At 33.1% G+C, this 19,097-nt stretch overlaps 2 protein-coding genes across 3 annotated transcripts; both read left to right on the forward strand.

The window, feature by feature from the left end:
- The first annotated feature begins 4,023 nt into the window (after positions 1–4,023).
- Positions 4,024–6,771, forward strand: LOC140172954 (uncharacterized). 2 transcript variants are annotated; one of them, XM_072224593.1, is made up of 5 exons: positions 4,050–4,743; positions 4,832–4,973; positions 5,060–5,209; positions 5,784–6,126; positions 6,586–6,771. In XM_072224593.1, exons 1-2 carry the CDS (start codon positions 4,516–4,518, stop codon positions 4,913–4,915), a joined length of 312 nt encoding a protein of 103 aa, XP_072080694.1. In that variant the 5' UTR covers positions 4,050–4,515; the 3' UTR covers positions 4,916–4,973; positions 5,060–5,209; positions 5,784–6,126; positions 6,586–6,771. The 2 variants fall into 2 exon arrangements, with proteins under 2 accessions (XP_072080695.1, XP_072080694.1); XM_072224594.1 differs by lacking the exon at positions 5,784–6,126 and having other exon boundaries at positions 4,024–4,743.
- A 1,928-nt stretch (positions 6,772–8,699) lies between these two features.
- Positions 8,700–11,625, forward strand: LOC112772044 (uncharacterized). Its single transcript, XM_025816930.3, has 4 exons — positions 8,700–9,223; positions 9,954–10,041; positions 11,077–11,117; positions 11,310–11,625. The coding sequence occupies exons 1-4, from the start codon at positions 9,090–9,092 to the stop codon at positions 11,329–11,331; spliced, it is 285 nt and encodes a 94-aa protein (XP_025672715.1). The 5' UTR covers positions 8,700–9,089; the 3' UTR covers positions 11,332–11,625.
- Positions 11,626–19,097: the final 7,472 nt, after the last annotated feature.

The raw sequence follows: 19,097 nt of genomic DNA on the forward strand, positions 1-19,097 counted from the left end.
ATATTTCGGTCCACTTCAAATTGCTCGAACTCAATATACAACTCGATGCACGATATTCGCCGGCGATTCTCAATATACATTGAAAACATTTCCTGCATACTCGCTTCATTTGTCACGTATTTCGTCTGAAAATGGACGAATCCACCAAACACAGGTAAAGGATACCTGTACAAAATACACGATATTCTTTCTGATCTTTCTGAATGTATCTTCTCACAAATCACACCTTTCAATTCATCAAATGACAATGTGAACGGAATAACAATATCTACTAGATTTTGACATACAAATTGAACTCCCTCATATGTTTCTAACAAAATCTGTCCATAACAATAAATTTTTAATATAACTCTATCATCCATAATATCAAACTACTTTAAACAGTATCACTCTCAATAAAATCTAATATACAAAAATAAAGAAAAATGAAAGAAGAGGAAGAACATCACCAGGTTGCAGACACTCACGGATTGAAGAAGAAGAAGAATTGGGGTTCTGGGTACAATCTTCGTTTATGTATGCATGAGTCGCTTAATTGAACGGACCGACCGGTTCATTCACAAATTTCCACGCACTAGAAATTGCTGCCACCGATTTCTCAGCAGCTGATTTACCTTGCAGCAAATCGGTGGGTCCGATTTAGTTTCCTAAGGATCAAAATTTTTTGCTGACCCACAAATCCCTGGGACCGATTTGTGGTCTCTTGGATTCGAGTAGCAACAAATCGGTGCGTCCGATTTTATGAATCATATACAAACCAACCCAAAATCGGTCAGTCCGATTAGACTATCTTTCCCTCAGAAATAAATCGGACGGTCTGATTTCATCCCCACTAACTTCAGCATTCTGCCGTCACAGCCTTGTATAACACCCACAACTTCCATAACGCTGCGTTACTCACATTCCGTTATCATATCGAAAAAAAACAGCCAGAAAGTGTTGCATTTAATTGTAAATTTAGAATACAAGAGTGTGTACACAACTGAATAGTAGAGTCCTCATACATATAATAACCGCCATACTACTCAAACTAACTCCACAATGCACAACCCATCCACTAGCTATTTTGTTATTGAATTTTGCCTTCACTCTTAAATAGAGTTGTCAATGATTTGAACAATGGTTTGTGAGTAGCTATATTCATCCTCTTATACAATTGAAGTAATTAATAATAATAGTAAAAAATTTATAGAAAAAATTATAATTAATTTCTATAAAACAAATACTTTTAAAGAGTTATTACAAGTTTGTTTAATGAATATATTTTAAAAACAAAAATATTAGATGTCCAAATATTTTGGATAATCAAATTTAATCAACTTGTTTAAAAATAAAAATTTATTTATGTACTTCTTTCTTCTTTAATATTGTCACTATTTCTTTTTATTTTTATATTCTTTTTTCTTTTATCACTGATCCAACAGTCGTCGTTATCGTCATTGTCACTAGGGTTGTAATTTTCTTAATGTTGTTTAATATCTTCTTCTCCTTTTATTTTTCTCATCCTCTTTTATTATCATCATCATCATCATCATCATCATCATCATCATCATCATCATCATCATCATCATCATCATCATCATCATCATCATCATCATCATCATCATCTCCTTCTTTTCTTATAAATGTTTAGAAAATTAAAGTATAAAAATTTTAGTATACAACACAAAAATTTTTTAAGAACCACAGGCCCAAAACATTGACATCTAACTAATAAAATACGTACAATACATAAATTTTGGTATACAACACAAAAATCTTGTTGCATAGCATAATTTTTATACGTAGCATAGAAAAATTTTGAGGATTACATACACATAACATTGACTCGTCTAACTAACAAAATATATTTACAGTAAAAATTTGTGCTATATTGTAAAGATTTGTGTAATGTATGCAAAATTTTATGTGCTATATTAATAAAGTTTTGTTCTCTTAAAAAACAGTAGTGACATATACATATATTCTTTCACTAAATTTTGCACCAACTTAATTGAACTTAATTATAAAAAAAGTTGTATACTAACATTGCTTCTTTAAAAAAATGTATTTCATTCTCACTTAAATTCTATTTAACATAATCATCGACTTTAGATATGAAAAAAACTAGAAATTCAAATATTATTAATCAGAAGACTTATCAACTACAATTAAATTTAGGATATTCTTGTTCATTGTCAAGACACATTCTTAAATCATTATTATTAATAGATGTATATTATCAAGTCACACATTCTTATATTATTACTTTTAGATGAATATTCTTTTTTTTTTTTTGAAATAAAAAGCTCAACACAAAAAGGTGGAGCAATTGTTCTGAAAACCGAACCGAATCGACCGATTCAATCAGATTAATCGGGAACCGGTCATTAGGCCGGTCCGGTTAGGCTCAAAAATCGATTGACAAAAAATTGGTTAAATCGACAGTTAACCGGTGAACTGTTTGGACCGGTCATTTTTTTTTTCGGTTTTTCTTATCTGACTACTCCCCCAAACGACGTCATTTTACCCATTTAGTTTTTTTTTTAATATAAAGGAAACAGATTCCCTCTCTCTCAATCTCAACCCTATTTAACCCATTTAACCCTAAATCAGAAGCAAGGAAGCCAAGCCCCAAATTCAATCTTCAACACTTCAGCAGCAACAACCAGCCGTCGCAGAGCTCTTCTCCTTGCCGTCACAGAGCTCTTCTCCTCGCCGTCGCGTCTCGTCTCACTCTCACCGCGAACGTCTCTCTGTCGTCACCTCTGTTCCATTGCTCGGCCGTTGCGGAGCTCTTCTCAACAACCAGCCGTCGTAGAACTCTTCTTCTCGCCGTCGCAGAGCTCTTCTCCTCGCCGTTGCATCTCGTCTCACTCTCACTGCGAACGTCTCTCCGTCATCAGCTCTGTTCCATTGCTCGGCCGTTGCGGAGCTCTTCTCCCCGCCGTCGTGTCTCGTCTCACTCTCACCGCGAACGTCTCTCCATCGTCACCTCTGTTCCACTGCTCAGCCGTCACCTCCTCTCACCGAGACCTTTCCTTCACCTCTGTGGAACGCTCGAGCAGTCGAGCTTCTTCCCTTATTTCTCCAAGTTCTCTCTTTTTCTGCTAAGTTTCTTGATGAGGCTGTGGGCATCTTCAAGGCTAGAAATTATGGAATTAGCCCTTTCTAGTTGATTGTTGAAGACCTTTGTATTTTAATTCTTTAAAAATAATTTTGTTACTTTTTGTTGGTACTTATTAATTTTGTTAATTGTTGATTTAATTAGCTAATTGTATGGATTCTGATTTCTGAGTTTGTTTTCTGAACTTTTGATGCCTAATATAATTGATAATTTTCTATTCTGAACTTTTGATGCTGCCTGCATTGTTGGCTTCTTGATGTGATTAGAAATTTTCTGTAGATATGTTCAACAATCAATATTTAGTTATTGGTCATATTTAATTTGTGTAAATTTGTGTTTGTAAATTGTAGTTGTTACTAATCAAAAATTTTTATTTTTGAAGATAGAACAACTAGATGGTGATCAAGCATTACATATATTAATTTTTAATAATTTTATTTAATATTTAATTAAACCGGTTGAACTCCGGTCGGACTATTAAACCAGTGAACCAGTTGTCTTACCGGTTCGTTGACCGGTCCGGTTCTCGCAACCTTGGGTGGAGCATCAACGTCTCAACAGAAAAGTACTAAATAGATAAAATAAACTAATTCCTAATCATCTTCGACAAAAGCCATCAACAACCCAAAAGATCAAATAATTTTATTTATATTTTTAACCTTATTTTATAAATGAAGGAGAATTAATTTATTTGTCTCCAATTTTTATTTAATTAGCATTTAATCGAAACTAATTTATAAATTTGTAATTGAAAGGTATTTTAAAGATGAATATTTTATATTTAATTTAATATAATATCTCTTAATTTTATTAAAATTTAACAAAACTCCAATTTGTCCAAAAATTCCTAATTTCACATTTTTTTCCAAATTAAACCCTAATCCTAAAATCAAATACACAAAACCCTAACCCCTTTTAACCTAACCCTAACAACCGCCAATGTTTCCCTTCTCTGACCAAACCCTAGCCGCCACATTCATTTCAATTTTCCTAATCTAACCTGCGCAAGGAAGAAACAAAAGAAAAGGAAAGAAAGAAGAAGGGGGCACGGGAGGAAGGTAGAGCTGAGAGGATGAGGGGGAATGGAAGGGGACGGCGCCGGCGGGGCTGGGAGCCACCGTCACCGTCGAGTCATTTAGAAAGAGAGAGAGAGAGAGAGAAACCGCGACTGGAAGGAGAGAGAGAGAAGCTGCCTCGTGTCTTGCTGCCGCCGCCGCCGACGCCCTCATCCCGAATCGCCATCATCGCTAGTGTTGGAAAAGGAGTCGTCGCGCCACTGTAGCACCGCCGCCGCTGTTGGGTCGTCGTGCTGTCATCTGAGAGTAGAGAGCGTGCGCGAGGAAGGAGAATCCCTGCCCTCGCGTCCGTCGTTGTCTCCGCGGGTCCCCGTCGCCGCCGTCCTCCTCGCCATGAAGCCAACGCCGCCATCGTCATCATCACGAACTGCTGCTGCGTGTGACGTTGCCGCCGCCTCTGAGTCCGTCGCCGTCAAACAGAGCACACACAGAGGAGAAGCCGTTCAAGCCACTGCCAAGTCACCGTCGATGAAGCTTCAGCCGCCGCCGTCGATTGTCACTGAGGAACAACCGTCGTACCTCTGGTCGCCGGAAACCGCCGCTGGAGCCGCCACCTTCTTGGTAAACTCTAGCTCTGTTCTGGTTTTCTCTTATTGTCGGTCAAAATCCTGGTTACTATAAGAGTTGTTGCTGAGGTTGTTTGTGCCAGGGATTGTTTATCGTGAGTTGCTTTGTCGTACGCCGCTGTCAGAGCTACCATTTCACTACTGCCGCCTTTGCTCTGAGCCGTTGATTGTAGCGAGTATTATCTTCATTGCGGCTGCTCGGTTTAGTCGCTCCTCTCTAGTACGGTAAGCTATTCCTTATTTCAATTTCGAACTCTGTCAGTCGCTGTTCTATTATATGTTGTTAAGATTCTACGACGTTAATGCTTTAGGATCGAGATCCGGTTGCTGCACGTTGGTGAATTTAAGTTACTGCTGTGGGTGCGGATACCGTGGAGCTGTAGTTGCGGCTGTTACCAATGTCGGGCCGAGAGGAAAAGAGTTTTAGTGACGTGTTTGGTCTATAGTTTCGACTTATTGAGGTAGGGTTTTTTTCTAAAAATCTATTTTATATTACAAAGTTGTTATAAATAGATATTGATGCAAAAAGATATATTTCTGTGATTATACTTGTCCTGTGGATGGGATGGTTTGTTAGACTGAATTGTTGGTTGCTTGATTGCTTGAGTGGTGTACGGTTGTTGATAAGAAATTGGTTTGAAAATTTATTTACTTGGTTATGATGAAAAGTGGTTTGAAGAGGTTTGATTTTGAGTTAGTCTGATTTTATATGATTTAATATTTTAGCTGCTTTGATTTTAAAAAGAGTTTATTATTGGAATTGATTCGATTTGAAAATAATTTGATATTGGAACTAGTTGAATTTTGGAAAATGATTGAGATTTGGAAATGGTTGAGAAAAAAGGTTTGAGAAATGTTTGGATGGGACCCGAAAAGGGTGGCGGTGTTCGAGTTTTAGAGGAGATGTTGCTGAAATTTTAAGTTTTATTTGAAGTAATTACTTAAAAAGATTTGTTTTTAAACATTATACGTTTTAAGATTGATTTATTTATCAAAGAAATAATTATGTTTTGAATTACGATTGTTAATGGACAGGATGGAAAGAAGGATGATGATGATTGATGAGGATTTTCTTTGAAATATGGTTTTTGAATGAATTTGAAATATCTGAGATACGAGGTTCCCTGGATTAAGTGCCGTGGCATGCCACCACGTGTACCAGGTTGAAAACTCGATACTCTGTTGACCCTACGACGTAAGTGTGATCGGGCACTATATAAATTCCCGGGAATGTTACCCCATTGAGCAATATTGATTATTTGAGAAAAAGCTATGCATAGACTCTTGGGGATGCACGTCGGGGGACAGTCTAAGGACAATTCAGACTTGTCGGGTTGGTTGGATAACCGACAGATGAGCCTTATCAGCCATAGAACAGGCATGCATCATATGCATTTGTATGCTTTGCTTGGGTTTAAAATTGTTTTGGTCTGCCTAATTGCTAAACTGTTTGTAACTGCTACTTAAACTATTTGCTGTAACTGCTACCTACTTGTGCTTTCCTTGTCTGTCTTGCCTCTGTTTATCCTGGTGTGCTACATTTGAGAATGAACTTTGATGCTGAGTTAATGATTGTGTTGTTTGATTACGTGGTTAGTTTCTGATTGAGATTCTCTTATAAGAAAGGAAAGGTTTCGGATTTTTGAAAAATTAGACATTGCTTCTTCGAAAAGGTTTTGAACGACTACCTATTGGTCTTTAAAAGATTCATAAGGCAATGATAATCACTGAACTTGAAAACAGTTTTCTTATTAAATATCTTTTTATGACAACTTTAAAATTCCGTGGTGAGACCGTGTGGTTAGGTTCTCACCCCCCTACAACTTTACTTTTTCAGGAACCGGAAGAAGAAGCATTAAGAAGAGTTAATTTGCGTTTGGTTTTATATGTTGTTGTATTAATTGGATTATTTTTTTCCCTCGTCTTTGTTATCACAAGTTTGTAAGAGAGATAGGAGTTGTATGTTTTATATGTATATTATATTATAAGATATTATGTAAGGAGTCACAGGTTCCTATTTTAATATTTAGTATGTAAAGTAGTCGTAATACTTCTTGCTATCAGAGTGGCGCAGCCGGAAGCGTGACATTCTGGTAGTGAGGGTATTACACCTCATATTCCACAAACTAAAATCATTTAAAAACTTTATTACACACCTTATTTCGGTTTTTAGGGCGGCACCTTCTTACTTTTTCTTTCTGTTTTGCTTGCCTTCTTTTTTGTGCCAATACTTCATTCTGAGCTTGGAGAATAGCCATAATGTCCTCATCCTCGTCGTATAAAATAGCTCCTGATTCGACAGCCAGATCCTAAGCAGTCCTATTTTTAGCCATATCTTTATTCCAACTTCCTCCGTGTTCATCTTGATTAGTTTCACCGTCTGCATCTTGCTTCGAGTCCTCCGAATCTTCCAAGTTCCTTACAGCCCTTTCATCATCCAACCCAATTTTCTGCACCACTGTATTCTCATCTTCTAAATCTGAATCTTGCACGGCATCATCCCTCATTAGACATATGCCAACATGCTGCTTACCACTCTCGTCCAAACTAGCGTGGATCTCATTAACTACACCTGGTGGAATATTTTTTTTCGCTGCGCTGTTCGAACAATTCTCCGCATCTCCGCCAATCTCTTTTTCGGCTTGATTCTACTCGTTGGATGTATAAGGGGCTTCACGCTCCTCCTTGCCCTCCACGCCATCAAATTCAGCGCGGACATTATCACCTCCACCACTAGCCACTGACTTCCATACTGCTCCTAGATCTGCCTCCGCCACTAAAAAGTACGCAATTTCTACATAAACTGATAAAAATAATTAAAATAATGTAATTATATTGTATATATAATTAAAAAAATTTAACTAATTAAATATTTATTAAATTAGTGAAAATTATATTAACTAATTAAGAGCGAAGAAAAGATGTATGATAATAGTGGTTTTGAGCTTGTGTTTTGACCGAAACAAATATAAATAATTGAAGAAATGAACTGTACTTAGCCAGGTCCAAAAATTTTTTGATGAACAAGCAACATGGATAAAAGGAAATAAACTTAACCCAAAAAAACATTTCCATGACAAAAAAGACATTCACTCAACGCCTTTCTTTTTCCCGCCTCTTCCAAATGAAAACGGCAATGTTCCCAATGCATTATTTCTCATTTCTCTAGTCACTGTTTTTCTCTCCAAATGAAATAGAAGGAGGGGTGTGCATGGTGGTTTGGTCCGGTTTGAAGATTTGGTCTGGTTTCGAACACTTTAGGGATTAATTTAGTGTGATTCCATCGGGTCTAGAATTGGGTATGGGTCTCAAAAATAGACCCGGTCATTATTTCGGGTCGGGTCCGGGTCATAGCTCGGGTCACCCGAAATCGGCCCGGTAGCCCGAGCATCATACATAATTAATATTTTGTGTTATTAGTGATGGATAATGGCTATTATTATGTGAAATTTAGGTGTTGCAAACCTTAATATTTTGTGTTATTAGTCATTATATATAAGACTATAAATTAATATTTTATATTTAAAATGAATAAGACTTTAGACTAATGCATAATCTTATGTTATTTGTATTGATTTAAATATTTTGTGTTATTAGGCAATATTAGTATTGATTATGGTTATGCTTTAATTTTAGAGAATAGTGGTTCCTATTATATTTTTCTAAGTGAATTTTACCATGTCAAATAATGATTGGAGTCTTGGAAATTTAGATATTTTTACATGCTAACTTACAAGAAGGTATCAAGGTAATATAATGTTAACGGCCCGATTTTCACCCGGTATAATCATGGCCCGAAAGTGTATAGGTTTCATCGAGTTTAGGATCGGGTTCGGGTTTAACAAATAGTCCCGATATATATTTCGGGTCGGATCTGAGTCACATCAAACCCGGTTTCACCTGACACATGCACACCCCTAAATAGAACAACAAAAAAGCAACGGCAACATCATTGATTCATGCATACACACTACTTCAAAGATAATACGGCCGGAAATTATTGCCGCCGATCTGAAACTCAGAAAAGAAAAAAAGAAGATGCAGTAAACGCTTCTCACTGTGTCTGACTCTGAACTGAACAGCTTCACACTACCAAGAAGAAAAAAATCAGAAGATAATGAAGAAGGGAATGACGTCATCGAGCTGGTGGTGGTTCCGCCCGCCGCGAGCACCGCCAGGGTCACGACGCGTGATGCCGAACGTCACCTTCACAGACTCGGTTAGACTTCTGTAGTCAGATCGCTCCCAACGGTGGCCTCTACGCCGGAACCCTAACCGGGAAGGTAGCCGCGCTGGAAAATAGCTACGGTCGGACGGTTGCATGTGCGAAGGGGAGTGCGGATGGTTCGGGTGGTCGTCGGAGAAACCTACGAAGGTGAGTTTTCCACCGGAAAAATGCACGGAGCCGGAATATTTGTCAGAGCTGACGGAGCACATACAAAGGCTCGTGGACGCACAATTTGCAAGAAGATGAGGTCAAAGAAGCTCACATAATTTACTTTTTACTTCTATCTTGAATTTGAGAATTTCTTAAATTTGTGGTTGATTTTTTCATAAAATTGATTATTATTTCTGTTTTTGGGGTTTTTGGGGTCTTCTGGTTCCTTTTTGGATTATTATCTCTGTTTGATCTACTTTTGTCATTGGAGACAATGGTTTTTCTTTCTGATTTGACCAAACTGCTTTACACATCGCTCTCATGTATGCTCAATGTGCTTTTTATACTCCTCTTTGCACCTACTTTTCCAGCATTCACTAGCCACAGGTTCCTTACCTGTTCAGTAGAATATTTGCTGGTGTTTTCACACTTCATGATTACAAATTTGAGATGAAGCATTTCTTGATTAAATACATCCAATTTTGAATATTGACCCCGGCAATTTTGATATGATCCCCAGTTGTTACCTAAACGTTACTCTCTTATTACACTTTCAAACAATGTTCTTCATCTTACTTTTAACATCCCTTTTATCCAGAATTACTCTCAGCTTCTCAAATTTAAATATGGACCTCCCAATACACGTTAGTTAAGACCACGTCACCATCTTCTATGCCACGTAGTAATGAATTTTTCAATCTGAGGCGCGTAATACTTGGATTTATAATTCTAAGCTATCCTTTTCCTTTGTTAAATGACATTGTATAGTCCGTCTGAGAAGCTTGTTTTTCCAATATGTTCTAATATTTTCTATTCTTTAATTACAGGTACAGAGAAAGTGATTTAATTAAACTTGACATATTGATAAATGGTGACAGTGTGGAGCCATTGGCTATGATTGTCCACAGAGATAAGGTAATTATTTTGCAGTCTATACATGGTTTGGAGATAAATATCTGACCCTCTAGAAATTTTAATTAATATAAATTGATTCTGAATTTATAGATATATTAAGGGATCAAATTTGATTGGAAAAAATAATTGCTGTGTTAATTTCACTGCCTATTTTTTGGGTTGGAGAGGGAAAAAGAGGAGGGGAGGGGAGAGGGAGGGAGTTAACCATTCATCAGGTGCATTGCAGTTGTTTAGCTGCACGTGTTCAAGCACGTGAAAGTGAAAAAAAAAATATATATCAAGTAATCCTATGAGTTTCTGCACTACAGTTTTAAAGAATACCTTCAGTAGTTGAATATTTTTGAGATTCTGTTTAATAAATTTTGGTGTTTGATCTTGACATGGTATTACATATTTCATCATGAAATAGTGAGTGGTTCAAGTTTTTCAGCTTCCATTCTTCATAGTTAAGCTGAATTATCAGTGTTGACAAATGAGCTTGTCCATACTGTAAGCTGAAGGGGCTGATATGATATGAGTAAACTTTTTCTATATGGGCACTTTAGTCCCTAAACTTACAAACTGTAAGACAGATCAATTGTTTTTTGTGAGTTTTGGTTGTTTGGAGGAGGGACTTAAATATCTCATTTTGTAAGTTTTAAGGACTGATCTATCTCGTAGTTTTTAAATTTAGGAACTACCGGTTTAATAAACAAAGATCCGGGACTGAAGTGGTCACTCAAGAGAGTTTGAGGACTACTTTGATATAGTTGGTCCTTTATATTTGAACCCTGAATCCAAGAGTATCGAGTCCACTATTTAGCAAATAAGGAGGCTTAAATAATTTGCAATTTGAATTCTGATTGTGTCAAGTCTCTTCTTTAACATGTTCAGGTTTTCTCTATCGTGTTCTCCATTTTGAAAATGAATGTTCCTTCCATGTATATCTTATGAACAATATTTTGCATGACAAAGTTTCACTTTGATTCCCTTGCCTTTCTGGTTGCCTGGGTTGCTGTTTGACAATTTTTTTCACATTCGATGTCATTTTTCTAGGTGGCGACATTTCGAGGAAAAAGAAGTTACTTAAGAAACAGGTACTGCCCGATTGATCTAAGTTGATAGTTTTAGTTATCAATCAAGATAGCATCATGCATTCACCTTAAATAGTATTTCTTCCTGTATCAAAGAAAATGACAGGGAAACACGAAACTGGTTTCATAGCAAGTTGATGTTACTGTTATTTTTTAAGATTGTTCATAATGGTATGATTCTCTTTCTGCTGTCAGGCTGAAGGAAAGAAAAGGATGAAGTCCATTGGTAAAGTTGATGTGCCTCAAGAAGCTTTCATGGCGGTTTTGAAATTGGAAAAGGAGGTGATATGATCACGTATACATGTAACGTAAGTTGCAGCATTATCTGAAATTTGTAAATATAAAGTGAAAATTCAAAACCTTGATGTATTACTGCTTTGGTATAACGGTCCAAGTATTGTCCTTCAATGATTTTAAGCTGCATACAGTGCAAGATTTTGTGATTTTGACTCGGTTCCCTTAAGGGAGGAAAAAAAGAAAAAAGTTGAAACGTAGCACAATTATTCTGTCAGGTAGTGTTGATCATATTAAGATTTTGGTGGCTACTCTGATAAAGTTGTGTTTTTCATTTTGTGGTTGTTATTGATTTAAAAGCGTATCACTAAAAGTGTTGCTTAAAGAGAAAGTGTTATCCTTAATCGTTGACTTGGCTCTGATACCAATTTTTCAATTTCGACTTTTCTTTTAATTTTTCTTTCGAAATTTCTTCTATCTCTTTATATTTTGCTTCGAATAAGTTTATAATTTGTATAGATTTAATTGGCGGTGCTTTATTCAAAGGATTTTGATAGAAATAATTTGCAACTTCATAATCTAAAGTATTAACCATTTCTGCAATTTCTCTTATATTTGTTATATGATTATTTATTACTAATCCTTGATATATATTTATAATTCTGATTTCATATTTATAGTTTTTTAATTCTGTTCTAATTTCTATCATAATTATAATATCGTAATATGTTTTCCAGACATTTATAAATTTCTTAAATTTAATTCTAATTTGTTTATATTTATTCTTATTTCTATCTTTTTTATTATAAAGTTATCAATTTCGATCTGAAAATTATTTAATTCTCTTTTATACTCCTCTATTTTATTTTTTAATTTTTTTTTTATTTTATTTTCTGGTTTTTTAATCTTTTTATGCCTCATGAATTAGGTAATCTTATTATAATTCCTAAAAATAGTTTTGTTTAACATTATTTATTTTAGAATTTCTGCAAACTCTATCATTGATTCATCACTATTTTCCAGAGATTCTATTAATTTTTCTAGCTCTTCAACTTCTCTTTTTAACTTGTTATAGATTATTTTTAGAGCTTTAAATGCTCTTTGATTTATTTCAGAAAACTGTAAATAATTCAAACGATTTTCTCTTTCAAAGAGCTCTTGTTTCTTATCTTGATAAGTTACATATATTTCTTCCTTATTTATTGTCATAATTTAGTATTTAGGGTTTCATTTAGTTTTTCGACCTTTTTTGTTAATTCTTTTATTTCAGAGTTTTCCTCTTTAATCTTTAATTTAGATAAACTTAAAGGACTATTAATTTTAGATTCCCTTGTTTGAAAATTTGATGATCTCCTTGATGGTTCTTTTAATAATAGAACTGGGTTTTCAATAGCTTTATATTTTGGTATTTCTGTTTTTACAATTTTCTGAAATAATTCATCGACATAAATTCTTTCTCTATTTTTAAATATTATACTATGATGGCTATTTGTTAAAGCATAATTTATTGCATATGTAATTGAAAATGGTTCATCATCTTGTTCCATTAAACTTTTTCTATGAAATTTATAAGCTAAACTTATAGATCTTCCAAGATTTTCAGTTGATAAAGGTATAGCATATCTAAGATGGGCATTAAATTTAACATTTACATTTGCCAAATTTCCATGAACAATTCCAATTATTTGATCTATTGGGTCATCAGTAATTCTTTTGTCACAGATTGCTAAACTTATTGGTGAATTAATTCCTTTCATATATGTAGATTTAATTAAGACTTGTATGGTACTAATATGAATCCATCCAATTTTAGATTTTTTTGTTGATCCTTAATTTTCTCAATCTGTTTACTCAATTCTTCATCATTTATCAAAGCTATTTCAAGTTCTCCATTAGTAGATTTTATTTTTATAGGAGCTTCAAGTTGAATTTTTCCATAGTATATTATATTTTTTCTATTAAAAATTTATTTTAAAAGATTTTGTTTATTAAAATTTTCATTTGATTTGAGATTTAGTTCTGTTTTTAGAACAGCCTGTTTTTCATTATCTAATAAAGCAGTTAATTTATAATAATCAGATTCTTCCGTTAATTCTAAGCTTTCTAAATAATTCATAACTAAGAGACTAGGATAAAGATGTACCTTTCTGGAGAAAAACTTCCTTTATTTAGTATATTTTACATAAGGTGTTTTTATCTCCAGAGGGGAGATTGTAGATATTAACTCCAGAGGGGAGTTTAGAACTATTTTTCCCTAAAGAATTCTTTGTCAGACTACAGAATCGCCTCGGCAGCTTCCTCCTTGCTCTCCTAGCATATGAGTACTCTTAGCCTCCTGCTTTCTGTTTTCTAATGATCCCTACAATTGCCTAAGCAACCTATTTATAATAGTTGGGTCTGATAGACAATTTTCATCCTTACCCTTCTTATGACGTCATTGCTTACGTCATTGTTTATTATCTTGCACCAGCTACATTATTGGTGCTTTATGACCTAAGCGCTTACGTCATTATGCAATAATGTTGAGGGATGCTTCAGATGCACTGTCCTCTTCTTTTATTATGTGGGCTTCAGATGTACTGTCCTCTTCTTTTATCATGTGGGTTGATTTCGTTTCATTATTGCTTTCTTCAGATATTTCTGAGGCACATAGCTGACACTTGTGGTCTTCTCTATCTTTTATCAAATAGCAGAGATTTCTCTTTATCCCTTTAGGGAGCTTTTCTAAAAGTCCAGATAAATTATAGAATGCTGATTCAAATTCCACCAAGAGTCTCATCTCTCTTTCTTCAATTTCATTTCTTTTACTGGACACAAGTAGAGTATTTCTACTTTTATAATTAATCCTTGTGTGAGATTCCTTCGTTATTTTTTGAGTTCTTTCAAAGACCCTTGCTAATGTGCTGGCTAATCTTCCTTCGTGACGGTAAATTGTTAAATCTTGAATTCGATCAATTGGTTGAAAATTTCCTGGGAAGACGGACATGAATATTACTTGGTGTGCTGGAACCAAGCATTCTTCTTCTTCATTAAAAATAGGTTGATTGTTTGTAAATTTTAGGGATACATCCCTTGGATTTACATTGTCAATCATATTCTTAAATCTCTTTACTGTATCAACGAATCCTGCAGAAAACTCACTAATAATTTTTAGATCATTAAAAATTAAAATTGTATCAATTAATCCATACTGGAAAAACTGATAAGTGTCAGATGGGGAAGCATCCGGAAAGATAACCAGCTTTGTTAGCTGTTCTTTGGCAATAGGATAATATCCCAAAATTGCCCCTTTTTTCTTCAGTCCAATTCAGGACTATATTAAGGGTTTCTCTGAGATTTGATCTACAGACCCTTTTCTTTTCCTTGATTTCAGCCCTTGTAGGAATGTTTCTTATTATTCCTGTTCTCTGGGTTTGAATTGGAGCTTTATCTGCTCTTTTTAGGGTTTGCTCTGGATGAAGAGCTTCATATTCCCTGAAGGATTCCTTTACCTCTTCCAGTGTTAAAAATCCTCCTTTATGAATTATCCTTGATTGATGTATGAATGGTGCTGCTTTTTCCCAGGCATCATATACTCCTTTCATGGGGTCATTATAAATTACATAATATTTTTTATCTTGGGTGGATTTTTTAATAATTTCAACAATTGTTATATTTTCTGAATTTTTTTCTTCACCTAATTTGTCCACCATGCTTAGCTGGCTGAACTCTGATGGTTTCGCTTGTTGTGTTGATTTCATTGCTTCAATGGCCTTCTTGAGAGATTGGATCTGTGTTCTTATTTGTTGACAATGCTTGCATTTTTCGAGTTCTTGCTCATATTTTTTAATTTCTTGATCTAATGCGTTGTAGACGAACTCCATTCTTATCTGCAATAACATTTTTGTCACCCTTAATATATTCAATCTTTATTGGATATTGTAACAAAAATAATTGCTATCTTACCAATCGTCCATGATTATAATCAACTTTTAAATTATATCGTATGAAACCTGTTAGGTAACTTGAATCTGTCCTTAATGTAAATTCTCTGGGTAGTAAATCAATTTTCTATTTTTAAGAGATTTAATTGCTGCTAGAGTTTCCTTTTTATGAGTAGTATATCTCTGTTCTGTTGGAGTAAAAGTCCCTGAAATATACCTGCAAAGTAATTTCTTTGGGAAATATTTAGAATCTAGTGATTCTTTTTCTTGTTCTAAACTTTTTATAACTTTCTTAGCTTTTAGACATCCTGACCAGGTTATGTCTGAAGCATCTGTTTCTACTATTAAGTAGTCGTTTTCTTCTGGAATATAAAGTTCAGGAAGTTTTTCACATAATTTTTTGACTCTTTGAATTTGCATACTATCTTTTTCTTCCCATTTCCATTCTTTTTTAGTACTTATTTTTGGAAATAAGCTTTTAGTGTATTCTGTTATATTCTTTAAAAATTCTTGATCAGAAATATAATTTATACATCCTAAAAATCTTTGTAATTGTTTTCTATCTTCTATTTTATTAGGAAATAAATTTACCTTTTCTAAAACATTTGGTTGAAGTTTTAGCTTTCCTTGAGTGGATAAAATTAATCCAAGAAATTCTATTTCTTGTTTTGCTATTCTTGCTTTCTTTTTACTAAGAACTAATCCTTTTTCTTTACATCTTTCTAAAACTATTAATAATTTTTAAAGATGATCTCTTTATCCTGTTTTGTAAAAATTAGTATATCATCAATGTAAACTAAAACAAATTCATTTAACTCTTTTAGATTTTCTTCCATAAATCTTTGATAAATACCTGGGGCTTGTTTTAATCCGAATGGTAATACATTCCATTCATAGAGTAACACACTTATTGATTCTTTTGTTGGGCAAGTAAAAGCAGTTAATTTCTTTGTTTCTTCGTCTAAACGAAGTTGCCAATATCCTGATTTTGCATCAAGAGATGAAAACCAAGTTGCTTCTTTGATTTTTTCTAAAATAGAATCTTTTCTTGGAAGTTTATGAGCATCACCAATAGTTGCTTCATTTATCTTCTTATAATTAATTACCATTCTTCATTTTCCCCTTTTAATTTCATTATTGTTGTCGACATAAAAGGCTGGAGCCGCATGAGGACTTTTACTTAATCTTATAATTCCTTTTTCCAAAAGATCTTTACATTCTAATGAGAAATCTTCTCTATCTCTTGCGGAATAAGGAATTTCATTTGGAACATTTATTTCTTTTGTAGGATCTTTTAATTTAATGCTTACTAATTCTTTATTTGTATTTTTAATATCTAAAGGATTTTCAGCGCAAATTTCATCCAAAAGTTCTTCTATTTTTATTTCAAGATTATTTTTTGGAATATTTATCTAAAAATATAAATTTAAATAACATGTTTCTAATATAGAAAATATTTTAAATTTTAAAATCTTATCTATAGTAGTAGTTGGTATTTTTATACGTTTTGATTTTTGATTTATTGAAGAATCGTGTGGAGCTTTTAAAACTATATATGTTAATTCTTGAATGAATGGATGATATAGCTTTAAAAAGTTATTTCCTATGATAAAATCCATTCCAGAATCTAACATATATATAGATGGAACAATGAACCTATAATTTTGAATAAATATTTCAGCCATTTCTGCTTTTTGGTCAATTTTATGTATTGATTTGTCAGCTATTCTAACTCTTAATGGTTTCTTTAATTTTTTCCAATCAAGTTTTATGTTTGTACTAGCAAAGCATTGTGTTGCTCCAGTATCTATGAAAGCATTTATAAACTTTTCTGTTACTTTTATAGTAATAAATGTGGCATTATTGCTAAGTCTCTGAGTCTGTTTCCGAGACATATTCAAAAATATAGTCTAAGCTATCATCTGATTCTTCTAATGGTTCCATGAAACAAGACTTAGCAATTTCTATTTATTTGGTAAGGTCCTTTTTATCCTTCTTTTTTGGACATTCATTTGCATAATGTCCTTCTTTCTGTCAATACCAACACTTACAATTTTCTTTTTTATTTGGGCAATAGTCATTTTTTTATCTTTTGTTTTTATTGTTGTTTTTTTTTTCTAAAATACCTCTTTTTTCTCCAGTTTGGATAGTATTTTCTTTTTCTAAATTGATATTTTTTTTTCTTTAAAAATTTTTATTAAGACCATATTTTTGAGGTATATCTTCATTATCCTGACAGCAAATTCTAATTATATTTTCAAATCTTTTTTAAGTTGCTTCTTGCATAAACGTTATTTTATTTCCTCTCTTATTGCAGAGGTTGCTCCGCCAAAATTATTTTCAATTGTCCCTCTATTTATTTCTCTTATAAATCTTCCCATTATAAATTCATTAGCAGGATATGGAAGTTTTGTTATATACATACTAAGATAATGGTCTTTATCTTCTTCTTTTAATTTATAATAATGTATTCTATATTCACATATATAAGATTCCACATTACATAAATCATATATCTGAATATTAGCTAAATGATTTTTTGCTTCTTGATATTCTTTATTATAGACTTCTTGTCTATGATCTATAATATTTTTTCCAAAAAATTCTTTATATAGAATCATCATTATATGCAATATCTTATCATAAACTGTTGTTTTTGTTGCTAATTCTTCTATTACTTGGTTTTCTATTGATGTCATATAATCTCTTATAGTTCCTTTAATATGAAACCCTATATAATTCTAGATATCTCTTCCAGACAATTCACTAAGTTTTGGATTAGTAAAGGCTTCTAATAAGAAGGAATTCAACCAGTTTTCGAAAATTTCTTTTTCATTCTTTTTACAGTCTAAATCGAGCATTCTTTCTCCTTCCATTTCCTGGATTTTAGGAACGTATTTTGATGGTATTTTTGTGTACTTTGAATCTTTATTTATAAATCCCTTTTTAAAAGCATAATTTTCAAAACCTGTTTCCCATTTAAATTGAGATTGATTATCCTTAGATGTTCCAACTTCATTTTTTACTTGTATTGAAATTGCTGGTTCTTCATCACTTGAATAATCTAGGATGTGTTCTTCATTTTCTATATTTTCAGAATTTATTAATTTTTCTTCTATTTGAAATTTTTGTTCCATAATATTATTTTCTTGAGCCATTTTTAATTGTTTAAAAAGCATTGTAACTTCTTCTAATTTTTTTTCAATATTCATAATTTCAATGGTGGTTTTACTTTTAATTCTGTTATGTTGATTATATTTTGAAATTTTTCTTCTTTGGGATTCTCTTTTTCCTTATTTCTTTTAGATTTTATGGATACTAATATTTCTTCAAGCATATCTACTATAGAATTTAATTGTGGGTTAAAAGTATGATAAAGATGTGGGGAATCATTTCCATTGTAACATTTTTTAGAAATTCTATGTGAAAAATAAGTTTTTTTAAGTTTTTGAAGTCCTTCAATAAAACTTATAGTAAAATAAAGATTTTGAGAAAAATCATTTTGTATTGATTTTAAGAATTCGGTGTCATTACAATTAACATTAGTTAAAATCATTAGTTTTTGATCTATTAATTTTGATAATTTAATTATTTCTTCTCTTAAATCTTCTAATTTACTTTTTTCCATTAGGTAACGCTTTTCTTATAAAAAGTTATGGTTTTAAGTGTTTTGTAGTGAAAAGTGTGGCTTTAAAATATATGGTTTAGGTTTTGCCACGTAGGCATCTTTAAAAAGGTTGTTTTTGGGATTTTTATTTGAGTGGTGGCTTAAGAGTTATCGTGTTTGTATGCTAGACACGCACACATGCGTTTTCGGGATTCAATC

Source organism: Arachis hypogaea, chromosome 18 (assembly GCF_003086295.3).
Source record: "Arachis hypogaea cultivar Tifrunner chromosome 18, arahy.Tifrunner.gnm2.J5K5, whole genome shotgun sequence".
NCBI classification, from domain to species: Eukaryota; Viridiplantae; Streptophyta; class Magnoliopsida; order Fabales; family Fabaceae; genus Arachis; species Arachis hypogaea.